This window comes from Tyto alba, unplaced genomic scaffold, assembly GCF_018691265.1.
Source record: "Tyto alba isolate M040663 unplaced genomic scaffold, T.alba_DEE_v4.0 Super-Scaffold_13, whole genome shotgun sequence".
Taxonomy (NCBI): Eukaryota; Metazoa; Chordata; class Aves; order Strigiformes; family Tytonidae; genus Tyto; species Tyto alba.
In genome coordinates, this window is record NW_024881275.1 from 337,749 (window position 1) to 362,822 (window position 25,074).

At 46.7% G+C, this 25,074-nt stretch overlaps 1 protein-coding gene across 3 annotated transcripts in view; it reads right to left on the reverse strand.

The window, feature by feature from the left end:
• The window catches only part of ZCCHC7 (zinc finger CCHC-type containing 7), a 122,115-nt gene that overhangs the window by 31,816 nt on the left and 65,225 nt on the right, over positions 1 to 25,074 (reverse strand). For all 3 annotated transcript variants that reach the window (XM_042787778.1, XM_042787780.1, XM_042787779.1), the window contains 3 exons: positions 9,614 to 9,657; positions 8,373 to 8,498; positions 6,662 to 6,832 (listed from right to left, as the gene is read on the reverse strand). In XM_042787778.1, the coding sequence (XP_042643712.1) occupies positions 6,662 to 6,832; positions 8,373 to 8,498; positions 9,614 to 9,657 (341 nt within the window). The remainder of the gene's footprint in view (positions 1 to 6,661; positions 6,833 to 8,372; positions 8,499 to 9,613; positions 9,658 to 25,074) is intronic.

Consider the following 25,074-nt stretch of genomic DNA (forward strand, 5'->3'; position numbering starts at 1 on the left):
ATGTACAGACTTGTTACTATGCTCAGTTTACATAGCCTGAAAACAATAATGACTCGCCTGTGTCAGACCACCCACCCGTGGTCTCTAACTGTGGCCATAAGTTGATGTCTCATGGAACTTAAAAGCAGGGCAAGCACGTGCCCTTCCGCTAACACTCTTCCACACCCAACTGTTTTAAACGCAATGACTACACAAGCTGGATGAAGTTTCTGTGTGTTCCATCACCTTCCGTGGGTTTCTCTTCCGTGAACTGCTCCCATCTCCCCTGGAACCAGAGCAGACTTTCTGCACCTACTGCGTCCCCCGGTAAGGAGTCCCACCGACCTGCTACCGACCGCGGGGAGAGTCACCTTCTTCTGCCTCCTCTGAACCGAGCTCCTCCTGCCTTCGTCAGTGTCCCGGTTTTGGATGGGACAGAGTTAATTGTCCTTCTCAGTAGCTAGAAAAGTGTTCCGGATTCAGTATGGGACTTGGTATGAGAAGAATGTTGATAATACACTGATATTTTCTGTTATTGCTGAGAAATCCAGGACTTTCCACCTCCCCACGTCCTGCCCGTGTGCAGGTACACAAGAGGCTGGGAGGGAGCACGGCCAGAGCACCGGACCCAAACTGGCCAGTGAAATATTCCATGGCATGTAATGCTGTGCTCAGTATATAGAGGGTGGGCTGGGAAGCTTGGTCTCTCTTTCTGGGACTGTGGTTTTGGGATTTCCTCTTTTCTGGGATTGTTAGCTTTGAGGGGGCTGGGCATCAGTTGGCAGGTGGTAAGCAACTGCATCGCACATAATTTGTTTGTATTTTCAATACTATTATTATTATTATTATTATTATTATTATTATTATTATTATTATTATTATTATTATTATTATTATTATTATTATTATTATTATTATTACTACTACTACTACTACTACTACTATTATTTTCCCCCAATTATTAAATTGTTTTTCTCCCAACCTACAACTCTGCTTACCTTTACACATCCAATTCCAATACACGGCAGGGGAAGGTGAGCGAGCAGCTCTGTAGTGTTGGGCTGCTGGCCAGGTTTAAACCACAACAGTCAGACGTCCCCTAATTCTTATACTGGAAGAAACGGTGAACAATTGGTCCCTAATCACTGTCTCCCATCACGGACGACTTTGAAGCTCTTTACAGATCCTTCCCTCTGTCATCTCTCTTCCAGGCTGAAGAGTTGTAGCTGTGCTACTGATGCAGAAGAGAGGGCCCAACATTGCACCGAGGTGTCCACTGCTTTCCTGGTGATTCCTAATGTTTCACCAGCTTTTTTTCAGAGCTTGTGATCACTTAACCGATTTTTTTTTTTTTTGGGATCGTATATCGTAACTCTAAAATGTGAGTCCTGAATAGTAATGCTCAGAGCCCATCACTCCATATGCAAAGATGGGATTATTTTTCCCCGGGCATTCTACTTAACATTTATTACCACTCAAGTTCATCCGCCATTTTATTGTGTTCTCCCTCTGTTTCTTACAGGCCTTGGGCAGTTCTTCACAGTTGGCTCACAGCACTAACACTCTAAATAATTCAGTCTTCTCAGCAAATCTTGTCACCCTATTGTTCACCCTTTTCCATGTCACACTAGCATATCCTACCTTTATCCTCTTATTCCATGCCTGTTTAGTTTCCTTAAAAGCTTTTGGTCAGGAACTTTGTCAAATGCCTTTTGGAAATTGTAGACTATGTCAACTGGATCATGTTTACACACATGCTTGTCGACCTTCTCCTTTGAAGAAGTCCAGAGATTTCTGAGAAGTGGGATTTCCTTCACAAAAGCAATCCTGAATCCTCCCACATATATCACATTTATACACCCATTCCAAGACGCTGCTGCTATCGCCGTTTCTAGTAATTGGCTTGGTGTACACGTCAGGCGGGCAGGCCTGGCTGCCCAGCTTTCCCTGGGACCCGTTTTACAAATAGTCCTTGTATTGGCCACTCAGTCACCAAACAGGCACAAAGCAAAAGGCTACCCACTGCTATCACTAATCTGGCTGTTTTGCCTTCCAGTTCCTCTACAGTTTTTGGGTAAACGTTACTCAATTCTGGCAGTGGGCTAGCAGTAATCTTAACATTTACTTCAATTTCAGAGAGATTCTCTGATGATCCCCTATTCAAAGCACGACTTTGGTGTGGGAATGTCCCCGGTTTCTTCCACTATGAAAGCTAGATGCCAAAAATATATTTTTAGGTATTTAGTAATAGCCTTATCCTGGCTGAGCGTTCCTGGCATGTCTTGGTCACCTGTTGGCCTTCTGATGGGAAGAAAGATTTACCGTTGGTTTTGATTCCTTTGTGAAGTGCCCCTTAAACTCTTTTTTAGCCTCAGTTTTGCACTTTCACATTTAATCTGCCGGAGTTTACGATCCTTTCTGTTTTCTTCATTTGCATACAGACATCAGGTTTTCAAAGGACACCGTCTTGCTTTTGGTAACCTCTCTGACTCTGCTGCACAGCCTCACAACCTTCCTTTTGCACCCTGCAGCTCTGCCATCCCATCTTTCTTACCAAGGACGGGGCAGATGGGACCCTGCTCTCCATCACTCCAGCATTACTCCAGCATGCAGTGCACAGGTAGCCTCACGCCTGTCATGCAGAAGCGCAAAAGAATTGCCCCAGAGTTTCAAAGCAAAACCTTTCCGATTTAAGGTGGACCTAAATGAGCAGAAAAAATACATGCTGCGATGCTCCCGATAATCTACATAATTTAGGTAAGATTTAAATTTTGGGATGGTAGAGGACTCATAATTCTCTACAGAAAATAAAATTATCTTATGAGAACTGGCTTCATAGAATGTGTAAAACAGGAAAGGTGTCAATGAAAAGATACTTACGATTACAGTTCTAACTGCTTACCAGAAAGGGGGGTGCAGAAATGTGCTGTTCACGTCCTTCAAAGTGATGGTAGTGTGTACACATTAGCTATAAGCAAAAGTACAGCTAGAAGAGGAAGACCAAATCTAAATTTCTAACATTCAAATACCAGAATAAATTGCAAACTCCCAAACGTGGTGGGCATCACTGGCATGTCCCACACAGCACTGTCTTTGGTGGGGCTGCAACAAACGCCCCGATTCGGCAGAGGCAGGAGGGACGGACGAGTCCCACCGCGCTCCCCCCGCCTGGAAAGGGCACCCCGAAAGCACGGGAAAGGGAGTCTCTCCTGTCTGACGGCTAAGATACAGGGTCGAGCCTCTCACTGAAACTCAGTTATTCCATGATTTTGCGGCATGGGGATCGGATGTAATGACAGAGATTACGGAACACAAGATTTACCAGGTAGAAGAGTTATTCAGACGTACTTCTGCCTTCAGTGAAAGGAAGGAGAAGGCCTTCTCAGGATCGCTCTCATTCTTTGGCCAAACAGAAGAAATAAAGGTAGGGAACAGACATTTGGAAAGAGATTAAAATATTTCTGAATTTCAAAACCCCCAATGTTTAGGGGAATCGAACAGCTGTATTTGGAAGACAAACATTTAAGCCATATCTTTAGACAGACAACGAAGTAGGAACGTATGCTGATGTCATCACAGCTTGCTTTTTATACTCACCTTTTTGTGTTTAATTTGAGAAAAAAAAATAGCATAAAAGGTTAATTGCTATGTGCAGGACTGAATTTCCGGGACATGTAAACCCATAATAATATCATAGAAGGTTAAAAAAAAAAAAAAGAAAATATGTTTAATCACCCTTTACTTTTCATCTGTGTTTTATTTTGGCAGATCATTTCAAACTACCTTCTACCTTTCTCTTCAGTCTTTGCAGCATAAATGCTGCTGCTACTGAAAAGCCACAGGGAAATTAAAGAAAGGACATAGAAAGTCTTCTACCTGCGCTTATGAAATAGGAAGACAAATCTTCATGTTACAGTCATACCTGAACATCCTACTAAACTGAATTAAGTGTCCTACTGCAAAGCTACGACCTTCATCTAGTTTACATTTTTAAAATTCAGTTCAGCACTATCTACGTATCCATACAAGAAGCACACACATTTAAAGACTATCTGGGAAGGGCTTCTTAGACACACACTGAAGCACGTGAATACAAGATGTTTCCAAGTGTAATTTTCTAGTATCATTTAATCTCATAAAGTGATAACATCACTGCAGTATACTTCTGCCTGGTTGTAATCCCACAGATCTTTAATGTTAAATATAGTTACTAATGTTGAAAATTCCTCTTGTTTTGCCAGTCTCTCTTACTCTTCTACCACAATTCTGACTGCTACAGCATTCAACACTTTCTTAAGAATATCGGAGAATGCTTTTGTATAAGAGTACCCTTCAGACGTGAAACGTTCTTGCCAAAATAGTTCATTTTGCACTGAAACTTGACATGACATTATTCATCCAGGAAGCAAAAATTTTTTAAAACCAGTGGCGTCTAGCTTTGAGGTACACCGTACTTAAAAAGTAAAAGAAAAGTTGCTGGTTTGTGAATATATATACATATATATATATATATATATATGCATTTTGAAATACTGATAAAAGCTTTTACTTAGGCTGCATGATGTTTGTAATAATTTTTAGTGCTCCCCTTCAAAATCTTTTGATTTCTTCCAGAGCATGCAATGGTGGTGCAGGACATTAAATTCCTCACATCCAGGATTCCTGGCAATTAGTGTAGAACTGACCTAACCTACCGTGTGGTATCATAAAACCACAGACTGGTTTGGGGTTGGAGGGCCCTCAAAGCCCCCCCAGTGCCCCCCCCTGCCCCGGGCAGGGCCCCCTTCCCCCAGCCCAGGGGGCTCCCAGCCCCGTCCAACCTGGCCTTGAACCCTTCCAGGGAGGGGGCACCCACAGCTGCTCTGGGCACCCTGGGCCAGCGCCTCACCCCCCGCACACAGGGAATAATTTCTGCCTCAGATCTCACCGAAATCTGCCCTCTCTCAGCTTAAAACTGTTGCCCCTTGTTCTGTCACTACCTGCCCTGGTACAAAGCCTCTCTCCGTCTTTCTTACATCTACTAACTTTCACGAGCTGTCATAACAGCTTTGGGCAGACTGTCAAGAGCAAAACAGTTTCTACTTGTCTTAAAATGCATTCAGAAGGACCGAAGAAATATTTTTCAGAACGGATATCATGCACTGAAGAGTGTGTTTCCATCATGATGTTGTTTAAATGATAAGAGTTTCGAGCAAAAGCCTCAGCCGGGTGAAGCCCTCTGGCCTTGCCTCACACCCAGTGGTCAGTGCACAAAATGCATCTGGAGGCTCGTTAGCGTACGTCAGTATCCATACAGTACTTGGACGTCTTCGATACCTCCGTACCCGGTTTTGTGCCGAGGTTACTCATCCACTATCCAAGACAACTCTGACTGCTCATTAAAACCTAACAGCAGACTGCGTGTGCTGCACGGGCCCCCGTCTCCCCGCGAGGCAAACGTCGCCCCCTCCCTGGTCGGGCTGCTCAGCCCGAAGCGCGCAGCCGGGCGCCGGGCGGGGATGCACCGAGCTCCGGTCGCTCGGCGAGAGGGACGGCTGCTGCCAGCCTGCGCCCGCCCGAACCGCTCGTGCCAGGCACGCGGGCGCAAGCCTGCTCCCACCGCCCAGACGCTGCTTTGTGAGGGGCCGTACGGGCACTGCGACCCGCACTAAGCACCTCCTTCCCTCCGGAGCTCAGAGGCAGCGTAACGTAACACGAAGGAGGGATTACAGCGACCGGCAGCAGGGCCAGGGCGTCCAGCCAGGCTGCATGAGCTGGGCTCGGTGGAAGAAGCTGGGTCTGGAACGACAGCAGTGAGGACAGAAAACACTAGTGTGGCCCTCACGGGATGAAGACAGAACATCGGTGGGGTCCAGGCATTAAGTATTTCTATCCACGTTTTTCTCTTAGCGGTAGAGCACACAATTTTGCAACTGTTCCACGACTTTACAGATTCTCCTACACTATATATGGGATGGGCCTGTCCACAGGGATACAGAAGTAGAGAGGCAATTAATTTCATCATTATCTTTTTTCTTGCACGTTCAAAAACAGTAAAGGAATTTACTGAAAAGCAGGCAGAAACGAAGCTAAAGCACATGAATATGGTTGTAGACCTGCTGCCTTCTAAGCTAACGTCAGATAAAGTTTTTATTCACCTACACTTGCATAAGAAATAAAGTGTACCATTTCCATTTTGTTTGTAAGTTCTGTTTGCAATGTAGAATACAGCATGGTTATAAATGCCTCCCAAGCCAATTTAGACATTAGTTTAAACTTCTAATAATATTTTCCTTGAGGAATACGTGATCATAATTAAAAATCCACAGATCTGGAACTCTTGGACAATCACAGTTATTCTTTACATCTTGCTGGCGTGCTTGCAGCATATCACGTCTCTTAATTTCACACTCCCTACACCACCCATTCAACGGGAGTGAGGACACTGTTCTGCACCCTAACTAAACTGAACAAAACTAAAGACTGAGTGTTTACAACTCTCCGGCTTCTTTTCTTTGAACCATGTTTCACGAAAGCTGTGATACTGTCAGGTAATGACTAGCAACAATATTTTCATGTGCTTACACAAATATGTACTATACAAAATTAAAGAAAATATGAAAAGAGTGTGGTTGTTTTAAAATCAACTTCGAGAGATACAAAACCGACAATGACCGAGCTCTTTGCCAGGGACTATACTCACATCAGCGTAATGCCCCTTCATACCACAGCGATTGCACTGTTTATTCCAATAGGCTCTCTCAAGACATTCCCTGAAATAGTGGCCAGGCAAACAGCAGTTCAAACAAAAACGTGCCGGGCAACTGTTTTGTAGATGACCTCTTTCTGCACACAGGCAACAAGGAGGAACTTTCTATGGAGAAACAAAAAAAAAGAATTACGTTCAGTGAGAATGTTTGAAAAGATTAAGGAAAAAAAAAAAAAAAAAAAAATCGAAAGAGGAAATGAAGAAGAAACCACCCCAAATAAATGTGTACTGTTTACTAGGAGCTGCAGAGTTGTTTCATCAAGGAACTGAAGTGAAGGAAAACCATGAAGGGAGTAAAACTTGAAGTTGTAACTCTGTAGACTCCCTGTACTTTCTTGATTTGGACCTTGCATCAGAAGCACTTGCTAACTGCCCAGCGCCCATGTGATTTGCTCCGTGAACACAGCGAAATCACCAAACTGGAAAGTATGTTTCACCCAGAGCAGAAGCGCTGGGCGCTCTGTATGAACACTTATTTCTTAATTAAAGTTCTCAAAAGCTGCAAACCAGGGCTGTGCCGCAGGGACATGAGACACCGTTTGCACCACCACGTCCCCGACCGGCTTGTGAACAGGGTCGGTCCGCAGACCCCTGCCCGCGGGCCCCTGGGTGTCCCGGGGGGCTCAGCGCCGCGCCCGGCCCCGCGCCCCAGGGGCGATCTCCAGCGCCCGCGCTCAGGCACCGGGGGGGCACTGCTCCGCTCTGATGAGCGGTCACTTCTGCAACACTGAGGTTCTTTTCCTCACTTACCACACTGCCTTTTTCTCGACCTGTGAGTTTTTTCTTGCTTTCTCCCCTTCCCCGGGAAGGGGCGCGTAAGCCAGCGGCTGGCGGGGGCTTTGCTGGCGGCCGGGTCAGCCCTCCACGGCCCCGTGCCTCCCTGCCTCGGGACTCGCACGGGTCAGCACACGGAGCAACAGTCATAAAATTCCGAGGCCAGGCCTGTATCCCTTTAAAGCAAGTTTCTCCCCCGTGAACGAGTGTCTCTCCGCGCTGGGGGCTGACGTTTCAGCTGGGTGGGAGGTAGGCACCCAGAGTCTCAGCGTGGGTAACAGCCTCGGGGACTGTCGTGGGGACTGGTAAATCCAGACCCTCAGGCAACTGCCCCCGCTTCTTCACAGCACAGCGACTGATTTTCAAACCTCTAACCCCTGGACAAACTTTCTGAATACTTGCCATCTATCTGAGCTGCTTAAAGTTGTTTCCAATTTCATCTCGTATACAATTCTGAACATCGTTCGTATCATGGTTCATTATTAGATATTTACTTTCATTCACTTACTAAGAGTGATTTTTGGGTCCCGTAGGTTCTCCTTGTTGAAAATACATTTGAAAAATATTTTGCATCTTGAAACTCGTGATATGAAAACAAAACAAAAAAAAAATGTTTCTACGTGATACTTGACTCTCTTTCTGCTCAGTTTATACTTACAGGCTTTTTTCTTTCGTAAAAACAATAATTGCCACCAAAGAGACAGCTAACTTTATACTGTAACTGTGTACTGATGCTGTGCAAGCTATCCTTCAACTCGGAGCAACCTTGTAATGAAATAATAAACCACTGAGGCAATGCTCCTAACGGCAAGCGCAAAAGAGTATTAAACAAGCCGACTGCATCTACAAGTAATTTAAGTGTTGCATCTACCTTTGGAGTGGGACAGTTCTTGGACAAATGACCTCGTCTGCTGCAGTTTCTGCAGGTAACGTTCTTGTCAGCTGTGTAGTACCGCATACTGGTATGCCTCACGCTTGCATAGTTGGAGATCTGTGCCTGGTGAGACAAGGTGAGAGAAATCATCTGAGGTTTGGTGGTTTAGCGTTCGTTGGAACTGGAAATTTGTAAAGGTAGTTCAGTTAGAAATCTAACTTTTTACACGTACAATTTACACATTCAGCTTTGAACTGGGTAATTCTGTTGTAGAGAAACCTGCATTGTCTAGAAGAAACGTATTGTCTTGTTCAAACTTCCGCTTGGGGACATTCTTTTTTTGCTGCTTAAAATTGCAGTTACTAAGTTTTGCTCTCCCTTGATTAGTCAAGACACTTTTACTCACTGCGTTATTATTTCATGACAAACTGGATTTTTTCCCAGAATACAAATACAATTAACATTAATTGCAAATGCGTGTTACACTTTCCCTTGCACACACTAAGGGAAACTTCTTGGGCAAAGTACAATGCTACACAAGTCTAGACCAAATCTGCAATTTGCAATTGTAAAGAAAGATTTAAAAAAGAAAAAGAAGAAAAAAAAGAGAAGCTGGAAAGAACTCTCTCTCTCTCCCAGTGACCTCACACATACTTTCCGTGTAGGGAGACATAACTGAAAATCCCATTTTCAACCTTTATTCCCTAGTAAACATCACCATTTTTAAAAACCGAAGTAAAATTTTGGACAAGTGAATGCGAGAGGTACAAAAATACCATTTCTGTTAAGGGAAAAAATTTATTAGCGTCAGCTGATGACGTAAGCTTCGCTGAACCTCGGCGAGGGAAGTCGAAGGGGTCGGACCGCGCGGCTGAAGCTCCCGGATCGCGCGGCACCTCGCCCGGGCAGGCCGGGCTGCAGCCCACCTCGTGGGGACGGGAGGGGAGGGGAGGGGGCTGCCGCAGAACCCTTACGAGTCGCCGAAGGGACCGGGGAGGAAGGAGCCCACCTCCTCCTCGGGCAGGCCGGCGTCCCCTTCCCGCTCTGCCCCCCCCCACAGCTGAGCCCCCTCCTCCCCCCGAGAGCCTGGGCTCCGGCTGCCTTCGGGGGGGCACTGCTGAGGATTCCACCCAAAAACTGCAGGTGGATTTTTCAACCCCATTCATCTTTTATCTTGCTCTGCTTGTCAGTAAACAGAAAAATAAAGAACGATGGCACAATTCGGCTGTCTGCGTTACCTCTAAGTCTTTAGTACAGATGGACCAGTCCACACCAACTTCGCCTGAAAAACAGAAACAAAACCAATTATATTTAATTTATATGACTATTTTTCTATAATATATTCAACATCATGATTACTGCACTTATTGAAGCTGGTAATAGACTCTGAATGCACCAAAGTGGAGAAACTAACTCTGTCTTCAGCAAAGGAGAGCTGTCAACCCACTTGGCGCCAAATCTGATTCACCTTAAAATCGGAACGTGTCCACCTATTGGATGGACTTTATTTGGCACCGCCCCCTTGTCCTGCCACCCAGGGTACAAATTCAGGCAATGATTTAATTTCTTCAGAGGCAGAGACTCCAAAGGTTCTGATTCCAGCCGTCTGAATTACCTCTGCCCGCACTCACGGGGATGCCCAGCCCAAGTCCAGGGTGGCCAGAGCGGGAGCACATGGAACAAGAAGTTAACACACAGCATAAAATATACTTTTCCTCCTTGCAAATTTGCGAGATCTCTGCCTTCAGTGCTGCTGTCTGACTGCTGCATGCCAAAATGACTTTATGCATAACCACAGCAACTAAGACTGTAAGCTAAGTAACTCTATTTCAAAACAGGGTTTGGTAATGTGCAATAAATCAGGACGACACACTAAATTATCAACTGTCACACCATAACCTTCTCACACACAGCCTTTGGGCTGGCAGAAGTAAAAAGAAAAAAAAAATAAAAAGGAAATAAAAGGCAATAAGCTAAAAGAATAGGGATGCAGTTACAGCTGTTTAAAAATTCTGCATGTCAACACTGTTTACTTCTCTCACTGCGCAAAGGCAGCTGTACCACCACAGCATCTTTTTCATCATTAAGGGAGGACTCACATCAACAGCGGTGTTCACCTCACCTATGCTTTTACAGCTACCACTACAACTTGGGCCCAAATTAATCCCGTGTGTTTGCAGACTTTTTAATGCAAATTGTCCCATCCTGTTCCCACAACCCAAGCCTGAAACATCTACATGCGCTATTAACACAAATCACAACAACATCAAGATTTACAAACAGTAAAAAAAACAGTCAAAATTTATGCCGCTGGTTTTGACTGCCCTCATCATTTCCAATAAAAGGCGGATGACTAGTAATTAAAACTAACCCCTTCATCTACTGAAAAAGTCAGTCATTTCATCTGAAGTGTGTAATGCAGGAGGTGGATACACTCAAACATACTACGGGTGCTTCAGAGCATAACACCTACTCGCTGCTGCTCTTCATCCAAAAGTCGGGGCTAGCGCTACCTGCCCTAGCCTGAACGGCACCCTGAAATATTCTTATTTTCAGCACTCACCGATGCCAACAATGCCACCAACCATCCCAGAGACGCCGGTAAGTCACTAGCTGGCCTGACTGCAAGGCAGCGTGGTCACGGCGCGCGCTGCAGCTGCCACAGCAAGGGCTGCAGCCCGGCGTCCAGCCTCGCCCCGGGCTGAAGCCACCACGCCAAGGCGAGCGGGTACCACGGGCACGGCCCCGGCCCCGGGTGCCAGCCGAGGGGGCGGAGGGGACAGCACCCGGCCGTGGGCACACCCACGGGAAAATTAGGCCTTTTGGTGCCTGGTCGCTAAAAGCAAAGAGGCGCGCCGACGTATTTGAGCGCATTACTTATCACCTGGAAGCCTGCTGAGGGAAATTCATTCGTAAAGAAAGAGGTAACTCGTAATTCAAAGCTCTGCCCTGGCCGTCAGGACCGTGAGCGCTGTGTTTCGCAGGAACGCGCATGCAGAACGGCTGGCAGGTTACAGACCAAAACTACCAGCGAATTGACTCCTGTTAATCGTTAGGCACGTACCTTCCTGAGGACAAACCAACCAAGTTTCTCTTCTTCCCTGTCAAAATCCCCGCAGCTTCGCAGGGGAAAACCATGATAAAGTGATTTAAATATTCCTAGTGCTAGAAAGTAAAACTGCTCAAATCAGAGAATAAGTGTGAGAGCTTTAATGGTGAGTGAAGTATTACAACAAAATGTCTCTTCACTGAATTCGGTGGCGACCTAAAAGTCAAGTCTAATTCACAACGGATCGCAAAAGGCTTTTTTTCCTACTCACAATAAATTCTTCAGGCTGAAAAATGCGGTAAGAGTTATGCTTCTGCGACCAGCCTGAAATCTTGCTTTAGAGACACACCGAGAAACCTGCATTGATTTTTCCCGTTGACCACAGCACTTTGCCTGGCACTAAACCACGAAATAAATCGCGGAACCCTGCGCAAGGTGACAATCGCCTCCCCGCCGCCCCCCGAACCCAGTTCGCTTTTCTGCATGAACTGACTCGTCCGACGGGCGCTGCCGGTCTCGGGGCGGCTGCGGGTCCCGGAGCTGCCCCCCGGCCCCCCCGCCGCGCCCCCCATCGCCCTCCCTCCCGCTCCCGATCCCCGCGGAGCCGCGCGGGCGGCGGGTCCGGGTCCGGGTCCGGGTCCGGGTCCGGGTCCGGGAGCAGCTCGCCCCGCAGCCGGCGCCCCCAGCGATGCTCTCCCACCCGCATCCCCCCCAGCCTGCGGCCTCGGGACCCGCCCCGGACCGAGAGGGCGGTTGTGGTCCGAGCACGGACGTGAAACACGGCGGCTGACGCCCGACCGTGCCCGGCAAAAGGCTGGTACGAGGACACCCACCACCTGACGTTCCCCAAGGCCAAACCAGCGCAGCGTTAAAGCACTTCACCCTTTCTTCCAGCCTGACCCGCGCACGGAGGGTGGGTCCTGCCCCAAGGAACGGGGCCCCGAGTGCTTTATTTTTGCGCTGAAGAAAGCAGCAGTTTAAAGACTACGCAGATAATCTCTGCCGAGACTTTCCTCTTTTCTGTGTGAGGAAGTTGCACGCACACAAAACTTGGATTACTTAAAGGGTCCTGTGAGTTTTCACGGTGTATTCATAAAATCCTCTCAGAACACCTTCAACAAATTTGTGCTTTTGTTCTCATCTTCATTTGTTACAAGCAACCTCCTTTTTAGGATTATATTAATTTCTATAATTCAGCTGAAAAAAATACAACTGACTGTCATACAAACTTCTTGTATTCATACCCTGAAAAAATGGTTTTGTCAAATTGCAGAACAGAAAAGAAGAGAAAGAAGAGGATGCAAAATCTATAGATGAGTATAGAAAAGTATAGAAAATATTCTGATGAAAATGCAAGCTCTGTGCAAGGTTCTTTCTTTATAAAACATTACACTTTGGCTGTCCTGTGCCCCTAGACAACAGGATGAATGGTAAGCAACAGCTTTGCCTTTATTTAAAGAAAAATTTTGAAAGATCATTGAGATTCACACGTATCCCTCCTCCAGCATGAAAATGTAAATTTCTGAGCAGCGCTCATGGTGAAGCCAGATTTAGGACCACTGTTCAATGTGCATTCAAGCCTTCCCTCTTTCATTCCAGAAAGGGAGAGGAGGGGAGGAGGGAGAACGAGGACCAGCAGTCAAAACCTAAAATTGCCCGGAGGAACAATCCGTTTCCACAGAACAAAAAACTGACTTAGAATAAACAATAAACTGCTCAGAAGGTTTCCTTATCTGCCGTACCACCGGTGATCCCAGCGGCCGAGCAAGGCTACCCCAGCAAGGCAAGGCACAGTTGGGCACAGATTTTGACCCCACCAAAAGTCACACTTTTGTTTTGGTCATCGGAGCTGGGAGAAAACACGTCCCTGTTCTCCCTGCAAGTTCAGCCTGCCCTGCAGCGGTTTATTTCATTACTGCATTTAGCAACACAGGGAAACTGTGGAGCATGCACGTTCAACTTTGAAAATAAACCACTACATTTTCTAAAAGGGGAAGGCAAGTGGTGTCCCCCCCACTTCCTTCTAATCAAAAAATACATGCAGACATGCATGTTATTTAGTTTATTTTATGATCAGTTCAGTGAAACAGTCTGCTCCAAGCTGTGACAGTATGATATGTGGCCTGAAGGGCAAATATGTTTCGAAGCTGGGCTTTAAAAATTGGATTTTGACTGCTAATTAATATAGCACATTACAGAATAGAGAACCCTAATTACATTCTACTGTAAGACCTCTGTGGCAGGGACTGTTTCAGACATATCTCTGAACAATATTTAGCATGTCAGGACACAGCTTCTGCTGCTACCGGAGTAATGAATAGCGTTTTAAAATGATAAGCCTTAAACCTCTAAAAATTATCTACATCTGTAAGAATTTCACATTGTGACATTTTACATATATGTGAAAATTCCTGTTTATGCCTGAACCAAAGTGATTCAAATATTGTCGTAATATGATTTGCTATAATGAGTTTCACATTTTTTGTGCTCAAGTAGCCCTTCTTCCGAAACCACAAGGAATGGAGCTACGAAGTGGAGACGACCAGGCAGTGCCCCAAACCAGAAATCGAGATTGCCTCCCTGCATCTGATTTTGCAAAGCCGAGGGGTGCGGGTTTCTATGCCCTAGGGTGCACCGTACACCCTTCTCTTCTAGGAAGATGGATTCCAAGGACCCATGTACGTATGTGCGTGTGTGTACACACACACACACACACACGTGCATGTGCCACCAGAAGTTTTTGAAGTAAACGACGTCTGGTCTACAGCCACCACAGGCTGTGAGCTGGGCAGGGAGCTCGTGCTCCTCATGCTGCCCACGCTGCGTCCCTCGGGGCATCGCTCGGGTCCGCGGGGCTCCAAAACGTCGTCGTTTTGGGGGGAGGCAGGGAGGGAACCGCAGCTCCCCACGGCTCCTGGTGCAGCCAGCGGGCCCCCGAGCGCTGCCCCGAGGGGCCAGACACGGACCGCGCCGCCGATTTCTGGTTCCTCCCAGCTCCAGCCCCATCCCGAACTCCCCGCGGGGCAGCGGGGCTGGGAGGTGCCCAGCAGCCGCGGCGGATGAAGCCCTCCCTGCATCACACAGCGACTCGAAGTAACTCCCGGGCCGAAGGGATGGAACCGAGTGCGGTGTTTTCTGTAGGCACTTCTAGGGATTCCTCAGCTTCGCTTTGATGAGGAAAAGGTGATTTACTTAAAAGCAGGACACCTGCTGTTATGATGGATTACACGTCAATATCTCTTTAACGCAACTTTAAAGGAGATCCATAAACTCCCACAGAGAAATCAGTCGATGTAATCATTGACAGAAGTTCAATTTGAGAAATTTTCTCATGGCAAGGAAAGACTCTCCTGCCTCCCCCCTGGATATCTAATATATATATATATGTGCACAGTAACATGCACATCTTTCGCCGGTGAGAAAATGCCCACAATACTTTATTTTTAGCAACCTTTATCTGATCCAGCATGATGTTTTTGAAAAGCACCACAAAATCAGAAAAACAACAGTGAACAAACAGCAAAACTCAACCCATTCCGAAATGAATTGAAATGTAAGAGGTTGACTGAAGCAAAGGCAGGCACTGGCCAAAAGCGTATCAGAGTTTAAACAGGAAAAGCCCACACCTCTGAAAAAGTCCTGCATAAGTGGAAAAAAAAAAAAAAAAAGCCCCAAACCTATTAAAGTAACTTTAAGCAAACTTGAGCAGCCGTTACCCATGGGAGAGGACCTAACTGCCACTGGCAGAGAAGGGAAGTCTGGCGGCTGGGGGGTTCCGCGTGGCCCTTACGATCCCCAGGCAGCGCGCGGCGGGGCCCGCGCAGGGCCGGGGCCGCAGCTCCCGAGAAGGTCACGAAGTTTAATGCACGTGAATTCAGAGTGCTTAACCCAGCAGAGGTGCGCCCTGTCGATGTTTAAAGCAGACACAAAGATCACCCAGGTGTTAGCACATCCCGCGTGTCTTCATCGAACGCCAGGCTCCCAGCATTGCATTTCAGCCGTGCGTCTCCCTTCGGCGTAGCCGAAGTGTCAGACAACTTCCCCAGCAATAAATCCTGCACCTTCTCCCAAGCGTCTGCCCTTTTGCACCTAGCTCAACCCCATATATCCTTACAGCGATGCACGGGTAAGATGTGGGCATAAGAATGTGCAGTGAGAAAAGGAAAAGAAAATACAGTTCCGTAGATCATATTCTTGAGGAATATGTATACTACCGGATTGCTAAAATGCACAGACACATGTTAAAACACAAATACATAATGTGCCTTTTCCATTATGTAAGTACGCATAATTTTCTGTCTGTTTTCTGTGTCCTGCTATAAACACTGCTTCCTTTAGTCTTGACCACTGCTAGTAATGTTAATTCACAAAACTCAGTGGCTCATGATTTTCAAAGCTTAGCGCAACATTTGCAGAACAAAGTAGGTTTTTCTCTCTTTTTGGTGGGTACAAGTATGGGGACCACAGGAACAGTTAAATTCATGGCATGGTTGGTCTACCACACAGTCGGGGGAATTCTTTAAATAGAGCCTGTCACTCTCTTTGCCCATCAATGGGATTTCCTTCTCAAACTGCTGATTCGTTCAGGTACACAACAGAGGAAATTTCAGTTAACCTTTGTTTCACCCCGGGGAAAAATCTGTCTGAAAAGTATAAAATGAATAGATTAAAAAAAAAAGAAAAAAAAGAAAGAAAAGCTGCAGGGTTATTCTTCCTAGTGTTCACAGCAGTCAAAGTTAAACAGAGAAAAGGAGGCAAACATGAACATTTTATTCCCACCAGAGAATAAGGTATAATATATGATTTAGAAATTCCATTGTCTATACTGTGATTTCTAATTTAGAGAAGGAAAGGCTGAACACAAATCTATTGTTCTCATCGAGTGCATCAAGAATTCACTTTTTGACTATTTCCTATATGACTGGAAAACGAATAATGGGTTACTTTGAAGAGAAAGCCTTTTTAGCTATTTGATTAAGTTGTCTTAAATACCTTTTAGATTCCAGCAACTCTTGGTGAGGAGAAAAATAATAAAAGCTAACTCAGAATTACATGTGAAAAAATGCATACAGAGATAAAATCAAAAGTACAGTCGTAAAATAAAGGGAAGTTTCAGAATAGGTCACTGCCAAAAATGGCATTAGACTGTTATGAGCTATTAAATAAATAAAAAAAAAACCCAACCTGTTTTGAGATACAATTCTAATTTCAAAATAGGAATAATAATTTTAATTTTCTAGTGTCACTCATCTGACAACAGGCCCTCTGTGTTCACCCCGGTACCAAACTGAACGTTGCTGCAAACCTCCCCCGAGCGCGGGACCGGCGGCCGGCGTGGGGGACGGGGAGGTCTGCGTGGGGTCAGCGCCAGCGCAGGCGACACTCCGAACCCCCGACGGGATCAGTACGACGCCAAGAACTGATTCTGTAGTACCGGCTTCAACACCACCGGGAGTATTTCTGTATTTAAGTGGCGGTTACTGCGCAGCAGATTTTGTCAGTGGCAATACAACACTTCATCGAAGACGGTCATAAGGGAAGCCGGGGGCTCTGGCAGCTGTATAACCACACAGAATCTTCACCTCTTAATCAGCCCTCCAAGAGTGGTATCTATTGCAGTTATCAATGTTAACCGTTAGAATCCCAAAGCCTAACCACTGCATACACATCGTTTGTATGATTTGTACATATTCCTTCATACAGTCAGCTAAAATGCTACTCAGCTACTAATGGCTAAGACGGGAGCCTGAAGAGTACCGTTGCTTCACTTCTCAAGTATCATTTCATAGAAAATCCGCAGCTGTGCTTCGGGAATCCATTTTGGCCACGTATTGCATCTCTCTCCACCAATACAGAATGAAGGAGAAAAGGAGGGAACAAAGTCCATGGAGCCTTGTTCTACTGGGGCTTGTGCTATCTGGTTTGACAAAGTCTCTGTACCTAAAAGAAACCCTGTAAGAGATGTGCCAACAACATTATGTTCCTCCCCACAACGGAGAGGGACCCAGATTGAAGCTCCTTGGAAGTGATTCATTAATGCTTCAGCTGAATCACAAACTAGAACCATAAACCATCAGCTGTATCCTAGAAAAATAGCATGGCTGTCTTGATGTTGCCATTAGGATGAAATATGGAGCTAGGTTCCTGGTTTTGAAGAATACTAATGTAGATGAATATCTGAAACTTGTTGAGCTTAATCAGGGCTCTTACTTGCTTCTAATTTTGCCCTGAAATTCCAAAAATCCTTAACCCAGAAAAAAAAAAAAAAAAAAAAAAATCACATTTCAGCACAAGCTAACCGCCAGTCTTTGGGGATGGGCTAGAACTTCGGTTCAGCTTCCTTTCACGCTGGTAACCAGGCCCATTGGGCAAAGGCAAGCTAAATGGCCCCAGTTCTGAGGACTCCTCCCCACCCTCGAGGTCGGAGCAGGCTCCCACACGGTGCCGTGGGAGAGCAGCGGCTCCCGGAGCACGGGGGGAACCTCCGCGGGGTGTCCGGGACAGGGCAGACCCGGGCGGCCCCGCCAGAGCAGCTCCCGAGGGGGCTGTTCTAGTGCCCCCACCGCCTGTCCCTGGGAGTGCTCAAACGAACGCTGCTGGGACTAACCTATTTCTAGAAAACAAACTGTAAGAACAACGAGGTATCGTGGCGAGGTTCTGATCTGGCACTTCAGCTGTTCTTAAAAGAAGCCATTTATAAATTACTAACACAGCCAGACTTAGACTGTGGCTACAGCTTTCCAAGGTTTTGAAATATTACACTTCATGTGGTAGCTTCCCAGATATTAGCAGGAAAACCCTCAACACTCCTGAAGGTACATTTGGAAATGTGAACGCCCTTGTACCAAGGTGAAAATCTACCACCAAGCTTTACGGGTTTCAAAGTTAGTACAGAACTCTAACGTGATGAAGAGCACTCTAGCATGACACTAGAACACAACGCAAGAGAGCTGTTTACACAGTCTTTACCTACAGATGAAAGGAGTCCCAAAAAGCCTGATCAAAACCAGGATGCAGGAGTTTGCATTACTCTGAGAGCAGAACTGAAGTTTGAGCTAAAGCTAATAAGGAGACCTGGAACAGATTAAATCCTCTTGGATATAACCCTAGTTCCTCTTTTTTTTGATCCTCCTGAGGGTTATAGCAAAGATGGAATAGGAAACACATGCAGGGGGCTTCTGAAAAATATTCGCACTGAAATGAATACTTCTACAGTTCAGGAACAGAAATTAATGTCACTTTATGGACTTCCCATAGATCAAAAGGTCTATCCAAGGAAACCTCCCCATTTGCCACGCGTGAGGAACACAAAGAGCGCTCTGGGCAGTACAGTGCCCCTCCACGTTAAATCTTCTTTCTTTAAACTCGCACTTTCCCGGAAAACAGACATAAGAAGCAGCCCGGCAGCGCAGCACTCCTGGCAGCAAGTGGAGACCCGGCACTGACGCGGCTGAGGGTGCGCAACAGCGCGCAGCCGCTTTACGGGAAGAGAACTGCGGTGCGCCACGAACGCTCCTCACAGCAGGAGGAGGCCGGAAGGTCTTCTCAGCACCTTGTTCATTGTCTGCAAGCGCACCCCCAGATGTTGCGGGGGCTCCTGGGGGAGGCACGGTCACGGGAGGCCACACGCTGCGCGGCCCCGAGAGCCACGCTGCCTGGGAGCGACCCGACGCTGGGCTCCGAGGGGCAGAGATCCAGGCGCACCAAAAGCTCAGAAGACCACCGGTCTCCTTTTCCACTTCAGTCCTCGCTTTCTGGTGTACTCCGCTCCACGTGACAAAGACATCCCTTTCTTGGCAGCAGCAAACAACAAGGATGGGCTCACGCTCAACATCAGTCTTCTGTTCACAGTAGAAAACAGTTTTCCAGAAACACGTGATTTCCGTACTAAGAGTCACAATTGTAAGGTGATGAAAAATGAAGTGGTCTTGATAAGGAACTACTAATTCCCACCGGCTAGAACAGTTTTGTCCTTGCAACAAGGACCACAGCAGAAAAGATGTCACTCTCTTCCCTCCTCTTTCCAAAGAAAGGAGAAAGCAGGGAAAAGGAAACGTGGTGTCTATTCCTAATTGGCAAATAACAGTTCTGAATGAGAGAATTCAATTTTTGCTTATTTAAAAATGTTTCGGTGGGGCAAGGAAAGAAAAGAAGAATTTGAGACCCCTGATTTCATCTCTGTTTCCTGCGTACATTGGCACAGGGGTCTTGACACTGGGGTGCAGCCACCCCGGGGGTGTGGAAGACATTCCACTGCAACACAGGAATAAATTTTTTTTTCTTTTTACCATTAATAAATAAAATAAAACAGTGTTTACTTAACCTTTTTCTCATCCTTTTTTACTTTCTGTTTTGGATATGTTTTATAATGTACATAATACATTAGTACAGTGCCACATGTATATAATTTATAAATAAATAAATATACATACGTTAGGAGTGTGTGATCAAAAATGTTTGAAGACCACTGCACTACGGCATGGCTTTTACTAGCGGCCAAAGAGTTACCAACAAAACAGAGCGAAGTCACTTTTCTCAACAAAAGCCTGCGATGGATCAAAAAATTGGAAATCCCCACATTGCATTTTTTCTGTATCTTCAGATCCCACACTTAAAAGATCATGTATATTTAGTGCACACACTATCTTTCATTCTCTCAGAAGAAAAGCTGGAGTCCTTTGACTCTGGAGGAGGATGCAGTGTAACCGCAATTGACACTTGAACGGCTGGGTCAAAAGCGCCTCATACAATACTGAAGAGGTATTTATTTGCACTTTGAGTACTTGTCTCTGTGGTTTTGGCTTCCTTTATGATTGTTTGTTTGTTTGTTTTCTTTTTTATATATATATTTTTTTTCTTTCTTCTTAAACCGATACCACAGCAATAGGAAAAACTTTCTCACTTCTCCCAACAACAGTGCATTTCTTAATTATGCTGCCGTAATGAATGACAACTTTCTTCCAGATCTGCTGAATTTCAGTTCTCTGACGAGCTGAGTTGTTCAAACACTCGAGGCCGTTGGTGACTGCAGCCCTTCCCAAAGTGCTGCCACACAGCCTGCAAGGGAAGCGTGCTAGATATGATGTGACCAGCGCGCTCAAGCCCCGTCGCCCAAAGGACGCGCAGGACGATCCTGCCCGACCCAGCCCCCGTGTCCCACCGTTCCGGAGGGGCTGCAGAAGGCTGACGGACCCTCACCCAGCCCACTCGCTTCTTTCTCCCACGCCCAGTACCAACAGGAGGGCCGCTCTGCGTTTTTCAGCCAGGAAGGCAAAATGTCGTGTATTAGACTAGCCCGGGACCACTGGAGTTGACACTGAATTTGCCTAAGATCCCGAGGACCGGTTAAAGCATTTTCCTGGGTTTTGCTCCAAAACACTGGCACCAAAAATGGAAGGCATCTGACGCTGAACTCATGCCTCACTGGTAACAGCGTGGATGTGTAAAAGAAGTCAGAGGAAAAGTCAGCTCTGTTTCACTGAACTGCAATTAGACAACAGCAATACTTACGCTCTGAATGCACTACTAACCAAGTTTCAATAACCAAAGAGCATTAAACTAGAACCGTAGTGCTTTTAGGCATAGATAATGCATCCTGTGCTCTACTTTCTACTTAGAGAGAAATTAAGCATAAATATAGTTTGTGCTGGATGTGGTTACTGCTCTAATACCCTAGTTGGTACTGCAACCGATCTGTGCTCAAATTCAGAAGTCCTGTTCTATAAGAAATCATTGAAAAAAATGCAAGTTGTCCATTTGGATAAAAAACGGAGGTTGAATAAACATAAGATCAAGGCAGAAGTGCTCGAATGGTTAAACACCATATTAACCCTGGTGGATGCTGCTCAGGTATTTTCACAGCCTGTGCTGATGTGCTCAAGATACAGAACAGTTATATGGGCACAAGTAGATCTCACTACTATTTGATTTTAAGCATTTGAATTCTGAGAGTTTAACAAGCCTTTGCTGTAAGTGAATCAGACGACACATATACTGAATAGTTAAGGTGTATATGATTACTTCTTAAATAGGACTTTAAAACATTTAATAGCACTTTTTTTCTGACATTAATAGAACTAGAAGGCATACTATACACAAACTCTTCTTACCTAAATTTAAATACTGCAACTCTCAACTTTTTGCTGTTCCTCTAGGAAATGGTTATGCACTTCGCATTTATGATTTTTAATGTAATTTATAATGTTTCATTTGATTAAAGCATTTTTTTAGTTTCAATGTTGATTTTTAAACAGTAATATTCTTTAAAATATGCAGTTACTTAATTCAGCTTGATAACTTCATGTGTGGAACTGAAACATTTGTATTAACCCGAAACATATTTGAAGTTGTGATTTAAGTCACTCTTTTCTGATAAAGATTGAATAATCTAATCAGTTTAGCCTACACACCCCAGGTGAAAGTCCCTTACAATGGTCACTGTAGTAGAGTTATGATTAGACTGTGCAAACTTACTGAATATACTTTCCATATTGCAATTCAGGGTAATAATTTCTGAAATCATTGATTCAGTTTTTCCCCCTTCGTCTGGACAAGAGCAAGGGATGTCTGAATCGATGATTAAAGGGCTGGTGGCAAAGCGGATTCTGCTTCTACCTAGCAACACTCAGAAAAAAACAACTAGTCCTATTGCTGAAAAAAATTATCAATGCCTCATTTAAAATGTGCAACCAACCAAATTTCCTGAGCAGTGTGGTAGCTCGTTGCTGCTTTAAAAACAAATACAGGCACTGCCTAACTCCCACTGTCTTTCCCTAGGCTGTAAGCACAGGGGAAGGAGACAGGAAAAGCGGTAAAATGTCACATTGGATGTTCTGGACCCTTCACCGGGGCACAGACTTTGCGCCGGGAAGCGGAGCCACCGCAGACCTCACGAAGATCAGGTCCCACTTCCAACAGCCTCGAGGATCTGGGGGGTGGCAGCACACGGCAAACACTGCAAGAGGTACCCGTGAACGGAGATGGCAGCATTTAGCACCCAGCTTTAGGAAAGACCAGCTAGGCTCTAGAGAAGGCAGGAGCTGACCCACGAGCATGGGCGGGAGCAGCACACGGGGGCCCCGCGGCAGTGGCCGTTCCGCTGTTTGCGCAGGCTTTGCAAAGACGAGTCCTGCCTGCGCACAACCCTCACAGCGCCGTCACACCCACAGCGGGCAGGGGGCAGCTGCTGTGGGTTCGCCTGGCGCTGCGCCGCCAGCAGCCCAGAGCACAGAGGGGTTTGCTGGCCGCGCTGCTGGTTTTGGCCGTGGATCAGCCCCAGATGCCCGAGCCCGAGCGGAACCAGTGCTGCGGAAGGTGCTTTTGCTGGAACACCGGCAGGGACGGCGCTGGCACCGGCACGGCACACCCGGCTCGGGCGCTGAGCACAGCCGCCGGACGAGAAACCACCCAAAGCCGTGTCGCCAGTTAAGAGCCAGACTTACAGCACTCTTCCCCTACACTCACCTCCCGAAATGAGGGCAGAACCGGAGGCAGGAATCTGCCACTTCGGAGTGGCACTCAGGACCTCTGCTAAGAACAGCCTCAAAGAATTTTATTTCAAGTCCCTGACGTATTAGCGATAAAGAAGTGCTGGGATGCTAGGGCTTGCCCCCCACTTTTACCATAAGTCAGTGACTCAGAAGATCCAGCACGACTGAATTCAGATACGTATTTTGCATCTACTGCACAAGTTCGAAAATTAATTTTCAAGGAAATGTGAAGACAGTATATTTGAAATGTATTACTTGTACGTTTGGTTTAGTTTACTCCTGTGTTCATGTGAAATCAATAGCTTGATGATGCAGTAGGAAAAATGCAATTGTATTATTTTTTTAACAGAAGTGCGAAGGAAGGTATAAGGGAAAGACAATCTGCAATTTGTTATTCAGTAAGACTCATCAAATGATTTTAGCAAATGAAAATGCAGTATGAAAGTAGAAAGCCACCTACTCAACATAAATGCGTCCAAGTAAACAAACTATCTAAATGAAACAGATTACATCACTCGCCAGCAACATTAAAAATCTATGAAAATAAGTGGGCCAACTATTTATTGTTAACCTGAGAATGGAATGCACAACTAGCCTCCCTCTCTTTGAAATATAAAGAATGATAAATTAACTGGTCGCCTGAAAAGAACACATCTAAGGAGTTGTAGACACACTCGTTTCCTTTTTTGCCATTGTCTCTGATGACATGCTCTTTGAATTACATACCTGCCTCCAGCCTTCATTATTTCTACATTTCATTATAATGAAGATTATACTTTGACTTTCAAGGCTGCTTGCCATTATAAAATCTGGCAAAAGCTCCGTTTCCCTTGCAATCTTACAGTGCCATAATGAAAACAACACACAATTCTTCTGCATATTTTTTTAACCCACACCGCCAACCCCTGCCACCACAAAAAACCCCCAAAAGTGTCGAGAACCCAGGGCCCATGAAGTCCACAACAGACGCCACCACCGTCACCAATTTCAAAAGGAATGCTTAAATTGAAATATCTCGGTGCCCTGCAGCAGTGGACAAACAAGTGAAAAATACGAGTTGCTTAATCACAGACAATATTTGCACTGTTAGAGGTGTACAAAAGAAATATCCAAAACGGCTAATTTTTCAGTCAAATCTCCAATCATTTTGTGAAGTGCACGTGAAATTTTCGTTTACGTCCCCCTGACTCCTGAGCTGATCAGTAACCTGGGCGAGGCCTCCCTGCGGGACTGACGTTTCGCCAGCGCCCGTGTTACGACAGCTCCTCGCTGCGTTGCAGAGGACGGAGCTCTCGTGACAGCTGTGACGGAGGAACAGCGGGCAGGACCGCGGCGCCGGCTTCTGCTCCCGGGGCGGCGCCGGCAGAGGCGGCAGCGAAGGTGCTCTGGGCGCGGGGGCTGCCGGGCGGCACATCTGGCCGTGCACACAGCGCCGGGCGGCACATCTGGCCGTGCACACAGCGCCGGGCGGCACATCTGGCCGTGCACACAGCGCCGGGTGGAACATCTGGCCGTGCACACAGCGCTGGGCGGCACATCTGGCCGTGCACACAGCGCTGGGCGGCACATCTGGCTGTGCACACAGCGCCGGGCGGCACATCTGGCCGTGCACACAGCGCCGGGTGGCACATCTGGCCGTGCACACAGCGCCGGGCAGCACATCTGGCCGTGCACACAGCGCTGGGCGGCACATCTGGCCGTGCACACAGCGCCGGGTGGCACATCTGGCCGTGCACACAGCGCCGGGCGGCACATCTGGCCGTGCACACAGCGCCGGGCGGAACATCTGGCCGTGCACACAGCGCCGGGCGGAACATCTGGCCGTGCACACAGTGCCGGGTGGAACATCTGGCTGTGCACACAGCGCCGGGCGGCACATCTGGCCGTGCACACAGCGCCGGGTGGAACATCTGGCTGTGCACACAGCACCGGGCGGCACATCTGGCCGGGCACACAGCGCCGGGCAGAACATCTGGCCGTGCACACAGCGCCGGGCGGAACATCTGGCCGTGCACACAGCGCCGGGCGGAACATCTGGCCGTGCACACAGCGCCGGGTGGAACATCTGGCTGTGCACACAGCGCCGGGCGGCACATCTGGCCGGGCACACAGCGCCGGGCAGAACATCTGGCCGTGCACACAGCGCCGGGTGGCACATCTG